The sequence below is a fragment of the Leuciscus leuciscus genome (assembly GCF_965113295.1).
Source record: "Leuciscus leuciscus genome assembly, chromosome: 13".
NCBI classification, from domain to species: Eukaryota; Metazoa; Chordata; class Actinopteri; order Cypriniformes; family Leuciscidae; genus Leuciscus; species Leuciscus leuciscus.
The window spans coordinates 14,445,487-14,452,600 of record NC_138737.1 but is presented as its reverse complement, the minus strand read 5'-3'; the positions used below and the strand labels follow the sequence as shown (position 1 = coordinate 14,452,600).

The window sequence follows — 7,114 nt, the reverse complement described above, 5'->3', positions numbered from 1 at the left end:
CACCCAACAGAATAGGGTTTGACTAAAGTTTTAAGAGCATTGCTCTTCTTTAGCAGTGAAGCCCTCTGACGCCGCTTCTCTCAGAGTAACAGCGCTTCCTGTGGCCTAACAGACCGTCTGACCAATGTCCAACCAAAGTAAATGCCTGCAGAAATATTGCTTATAAATCTAAGACTAGAACAGCAAACAGGTGTAGACTAGAGGGTAATAGTACACGTTTCATCAGTGTCCTTCGCGGATGATCGTTACAGTACTTGGGGTCATTAAAAATACATTTACATTCACATCAAGTATATTTCTAATGATTAAAATAGCACTTCCAGAGTGCAAAAGTACTCTATTTTTGACTTCCCTCCTTAGTGCGCATACACATACGAGGCACAAAGAGTGGAAATGTCCCAGCTAAGTGTGTGCTACAGAAATCTAACACTACTAACAATGATTGCGTTGAATATAGTCGGACTAAAAACAACGTGTGTGAACATTTTGACTTTTGACAAAACCTATAAGCAGCAAATGATAATATTGCGGATACTAAGGCCAGAGGAGCGTACAGAAGGTGCTGTCTGTATGATAAGCTGACGTCTACATCAAATTAAAACCAACATTTACATTTAAAAGCGTAAAAGAACACTTCAGTTTAGTGTGCTAACCAACAATCTTTGCGGCGTGAACACACAAATGAACGAGTCATGTTCACAGAGGAATCAAAACTCACACCTGGAGGTGAATCTTAGGAGGTTAGGGACTCACAACATCACAATAGCAAAAATAAAACAGCTTTTTTTTATACACACACACACACACACACACACACACACACATTTGAGACAACAGACACTACTCCCATACACAACACATACACTATTACACAATGTACAAAATAGTTAAATATTCTACGTTTTAACTGTACAACAATATCATACACATCAGTGTTACAAGAAATCACCTGTTTGCCTTTCATAGATTTCTTACCGTTCATTTAACAAAATGTACACCGATATTTACAGATATAATATTCAGAATCACAATGTACATAAATATACAGTATAGCACTTTGCTCACAAACATTATGGCCTCCAGCACCTCTTGAAAAAAGGAAGAGATGCTTGTTGTACATTTCATCAGTTGCAGTCGACTAAAATATGGCTCAATGTTTACGCTAGAATGAACTTCATTTGAAGAGGTCTCAGAGCTGCAGTTTTCATTGTTTTCAGAGCAAATTAAAAGTGCAATTGTGTCTGTGCTTCAAAAAGATGAACATGAGCCACAAGATTCCAGATTGTCTACAACACTTAGTGGATTAACATTAGTACCGGTAGTTGAATTGGAGTTTTGTAATTGCATTTGTAATTATGCATTAATGCGTTTCACTACTACCACTACCTGTGACTATTATGTAGAGAGAGGCATTTGCTGCTTATCATTTCAGAGAAGTATAAAGTGAGTGATATGATTATTGCTTCCCAGCCAAAAAAAAACCCCAGTAAGCATTTTAATGCTTGTAAACGTTTGCTTGCTAATGCATGTTCAGATCATGCTATGTAAATCTGCTGCCAAATGTTGTGCTTGGCTTTGTGCTAATGCAGCCATTAAAGGTGCACTAAAGTTGTGTTTTGTCCCTAAAAAAGCCCCGGACATAAATGAATAGTACGTTTGATAAATGTTTCCCTTAAACCTTTAAGCTTGAGTGTGCCTTGACTGCTTCTTTGTTCCCTGTCGATTTATATTTTCTTTCCAAATACTGATGATGTGGTCAATGGTATTGTCAAAATTATACATGTAAATTATCTAAGAAGGGAAAGTTTCTGTTATGTAAAGGGTAAGGTCAGAAGGGTTACCCGTTTTTGTCTGGAGAGTGCAGATGGTTACGAATGAGGAACAAATATCAGCTAGAGCCAGTTCTCTTTTTATTTTGTGGTTCTGTTTCTTTATTAAATATAACTTAGCTATTTAAATAATAATTTGTATCTGTATTGAAATGATGGACAAAACCTGAATGTAAAGTGTCAAATGTGGGCAGGATCATGAATATTTTTTCTTTAGATTCTTAGCTTAGCTTTGGTTGAAGTTAACTTAATATTGCATTTTTGTTTAATGCGTATTTTCCACAAAAATGAGTTTTGTGAAATAATTGGCCTGCAGTACCATTGTGGACCTCCTAGGGGCCACGGACCCCCTGTTGAAGGCCCTTGATATAGAATTGAATATTCAGGCAGCCCACAGAGGAGATTTTAATTGGAGAGCTGTACTCTCCTCTTTTTTCTGTCTTTTCTTGTTAATAATTTGTTATTGAAAAGGTAGGAAGTGCACAAGTAAAAATTTAGCTTGACTGGCTTTGAATTTTTTTTTCTTGATGAACCAATTAAAGTTGCATCTGTTTGTTAGTGTAGATAAAACAATCCTAGTGCCATTTTGTGCTTGTGTGGTGCAGCTCTGGGGCCTCTTGTTGAGAGAAGGTAAAGTGCACAAACCCAAAACTGCCACAAGAGAACAACAACAAAACAAACAATATATGTTTCACACAAATCATTAGAGTGCAAGCGATAATGAGAGGCACCAGCTGTGCTCAGCGGCGGGGTGGGAGGATGTTCATCTCAGAGATGAGGCTGGGCACATAGAGACACGCCCTCAACACACTAATCAACGGCAAACAGCGACACCTTGTGGACAATCTTGTGCTATTGCAGGTTATATACATTAACATTATAGTACTTTACCACACACTGGACAACTATACACTACTACAAACAAATTGTGCAAGTAAAAACGTGTAACATCTGTGCTGATTTATGTATCAATGTGCTCTTTTGACAATCTTATCTGACTGTGTGATTAGAGTCGATGCACAACAGACTAGTTAGCAATTCTCGTCTAGGTGGATGGCTTCACATATTTCTAACCTCTTAATTCTCTTTTAATGAATGACAACAATATCCATCTTAGTGCAGGTAAATTGTGGGCTCGTAAAGGGAAAGTTCTCGTAAAAATGTAAACACGTTTGTCATCATTTACTCACCCTCGCCTTCCAAACCCATGTGACTTTATTTCGAATGTAAACACAGCAAGGAGATGTTTCGAAGAATGTATGGAACAACCAGTGTGAACAATGAAAGTGAATGGGGACTGGAGGTGTCAAGCTCCAAAACATCACAGATGAATGAAGCACTACAATGGAGGCAAAGATTGTCAGTGAATAATTACGATTCTTTCGCAAAGCATTTATATTACTTGAGAAGTCTACTGTTATGGTGCTTTTCGTCTTTTTTAAGCTCGACAGTCCCAGTCGCTATTGACTTTTATTGGAAAGAAAAAAGTAAATATTCCTAAAAAAGTATATTCCTAAATATATTCATATTTTGTGTGCATTGATGCAGGTTTGGAACAACATGAGGGTGAGTAAATGATGAAAGAATGAAAGAAGAATTTTTAGGTGAACTTTCCCCTTAAATAATTTCCCCCTTGTTGTGAAATGCAGTGGTTGCTAGGGATACCACAGGAACATATTGAGCCCCCTCCCCCTCTCATTAACATGCAGCCGTGCTGTTTCTAACACAGGTTCCCCTAGGTAACCAGCCTAGTCCGTGTCTATTTTTATCACAGAAGCTTTTGTGACAGACGCAAAATGTACAAGCAGCTGGATGATCAAAAGCTGCAGTTGAACTCATCAGTGTTTCAATATGACCCACAACTCCTGTCCCACTCTTCTTCACACCTTCCTCAGCTCTCCAGCCCTCTTCTGCTCCCTGAATCTATTCTTACTGGAATAAAAACTGAAAATGTACCCAAAAAGGAGAGTATGTTTAGGCTTACAGACTATTGGGCAGTGAGCTTTTAAGGGCAGCGCAGTTCTCAATTACATTAAGCAGTCTTCACAGTATTCACTCTACACTACACATAAAGGGACTACACATTACACGAACCAAGACTGTTCCTTCTTCCAGCGCAATATATTACCTTATAAATACACTCAACTGCTTTTCCACATCAGATTGATTTACATGAATCTTTTTTTAAATAAATTGTACCATTTACATTTTTCAGAGCCTGCTTTTTTTGTAATGCTATTTCTAAGAGAGGAAAAAATGCAACAAATATCATGCAAAGAGGCTTATATATATATGCTACTGTTCAAAAGTTTGGGGTCGCTAAGATTTTTTTAAATATTTTTGAAAGAAGCATCCTATGCTTACCAAGGATGCGTTATTTGGCGAAAATATGGTTAAAACAGTAATATTGTGAAATACTACATTTTAAAATTGTTTTACAGTTTAATATTTTCATGTATATTCTGTCACTTTGGATAAATGTAATGGATCCTTGCTGAATAAAAATATTTTTTCTTTAAAAAAAAATCTTACTGACCACAACATTTTGAATGATGGCATATATCTGTGAATGTCTGCTGTGTGTGAAATTACGATGTCATCATGTGTGTGGCATATCAGATTGAAATCCACACAGATGACCTCATAATGTATTTTACAAATATTCCAGATCAGCCGTATTGTAGAAAAATCCCAACTCTAAAATCACATCTTATCTGTTTAGTGGCCATGACGAGAATATGTGTCTGTAATATGGCCCCGGAACAGGAAATTTGAAATCAGGCAGTGCTAAACAAGGGCCAAACACTTCTCTGTGCAGTAAACTCACTATAAGTAAATAATCTGAGATTGGCATCTGTAAATAATAAGCAAACACAACTTAATAACCATTTACATGTTTTGTGGTTTGAAGTTTAAAAACATACAGTAGATTTCAGTACCATTCCCTATTTGGAACTTATTGTCTTCAGTTAGAATAATTATAAATAATTCTGTCATATAGGTTAGTCTCCACCAAGCATGGTAACTTTCAGTAAAAACACAGTCCAGCTAATGCAGATTTCTCCACTGGTTTAGAACTGTGGTGCAGAGTAAAGCTCACAATGGCAGCTTATGCCACTCATTTCATTTATATTATTGCCATTGCAGACATGGAAATGAAATATTTGTTGATGTTCAGTTCATTTGTAATTTTTAAGTTATAGTTGTTGTGCTTGGTGGAGTTACATGGCTCAAACCGTACCCCTTATTGCATCCTGAAAAATGTCATTCCTTGTGCTGTGTGAAAGTCACCTCTAATCAGGCAGTCATATTTGTTAAGATTATAAAAAATAAAAACATCTAGATAAAACTTTCCAAAAATGAAACTTAAAAATCAGATAAATCCAGTAGCAAAAACAGCCTGAACCTGACACTGATACTGTATATATTTGATACTGCACTGAGACTACAGTACGTTTGTTGTGTATGAATACATATGTCGCCCTCCTGTGCTGAGATGTGGACATGACAGACTGTTGCTGAGCAGTCTATAACCAAGAACACTTACCAAATGAACATGTACTTCAGTCTGTAACAGAAATCGAGCTATTGATTCACTCTACTGTCAGATGGTCTGTATTTAACAGTGACACTTACATGATATCCACTAGAGGACTCATTATAATAAGTGAAAGATTTAGTTTCTCTGAGCCCCTCTGAGTCGTCTATCTTTATGAGCTCTAAAGGTGGGTTTAATTAAATTAAATTCCTTGCATGGCATCTTTTATCTTGTGCATTTTGTAAGATGTCTGGAGTTCGGCAGCATTGGTAACACCTTAACCTAAGCATTAACTATTACTACAGCACTCAGAGACGGATGTGCTGCAACCCTATGGGCCCAGTGACAGAGACCAAACATGCAGCTTGAATGTTTTCATTACCTTCTTAGAGTTGACATTATTTATCTATATGCAAAAATAACTTACCAAATAAGCCACCTTACACACTGATCTGAAAGCTCCAGGCTCTCTTTCACCTTCAGACCAACATCTGTAGTCCGAATGAATAATTGGGCCCAGGGAAGCTGTCTAGTCAGGGAATACGGAAGGATCTCTGTCTTTCTGTTCGTTTTCTTGTGGTCCTGCTCCTCTGGATGGCTTGGGTTAAGGTGTGACCAACACTAGGACCTTCTCATCTGTTCAGAATCTTCTTTCTCGTTCCGTCTCAGTCTCTGGGTGGTGGGTTGGAGGATCATGACTCAGATTTGGGAGGGGCAGGGTTGGTCTGGTAACCGCTGCCGTAGCCGCTGATGGAGGTAGAGTTGGTGATGAGCTCCACAGGAGATGTGCTGCCAGGGCCCAGATAGGCCCGATGGCTGGGCATGGGAGAAGGGGCTTCGCTGGGATTCTTCCCGAGGATAAACCTCGTCTCATCTTCCAGGGTGGAAGCCTCCTTTGCCAGGCTCTTGCGGTAGGAGACAGACAGCTTGTTGGAGCCGTCTGGGAGCCAGTTAAAGTGACGGGCAATAAAGACCAATGGAAGAGGAAGCATGGCCACAATGATCAGAGCAAAACACATGACTAATGCCCAAGGAGGATAACTCTGGAACCTCTCCATTGCCTGATTATAGGGAAAAGGAGAGAAAGAAATGGTGAAATACAATAGAAGTTAACTATTAAAGTCCTTGAATGATAATTTTCCAATTTAAATGTTTGGGGTCAGTAAGATAAAAAAAATAAATAAAAAAAACTGATCAAAGGATAGGATACATTAAATTGATCAAAAGTGACTATAAAGACTTTTATAATGCAACAAAAGATTTCTATTTTAAATGCTGTTCTTATAAACAAAGAATCCTGAAAAAAACGTATTACGATTTCTACGAAAATATTAAGCAGCAAAACTGTTTTCAACATTGATAATAATAAATGGCTGCTGAAAATACAGCTTTGCCATCACAGAAATAAATTACATTTTAAAATTATTTAAAATAATAAAGTTATTTTAAATTGTAATAATATTTAACAATATTACTGTTTTTACAGTATTTTTAATTAAATAAATGTAGCCTTTGTGAGTGTAAAGAGAATTTTTTTAAAGTAACTCCAAACCTTTGAACAGTAGTGTATGTATCTGAATATGAACATAATGCCTAGATGTACTCGCATATATAATAGAAGGGGAAAAATATCCACATGTAAACTAGGGGTATTAATACAAACTACCACAAATTTTTTTGGATTTTAAAATTTAAAAAAACATTTTAATAGAAAAAATATATAGCTATATTATTATTATTATTATTT

The 7,114-nt window shown here is 37.0% G+C and overlaps 1 protein-coding gene across 1 annotated transcript in view; it reads right to left on the bottom strand.

Annotated features, from left to right (window-relative positions):
- Positions 1–797: 797 nt before the first annotated feature.
- slc6a17 (solute carrier family 6 member 17) overlaps positions 798–7,114 on the bottom strand; it is a 31,435-nt gene continuing 25,118 nt past the window's right edge. The window contains exon 12 of the mRNA XM_082189289.1: positions 798–6,428. Coding sequence (XP_082045415.1) covers positions 6,060–6,428 — 369 coding nt within the window. The 3' untranslated portion in view covers positions 798–6,059. The remainder of the gene's footprint in view (positions 6,429–7,114) is intronic.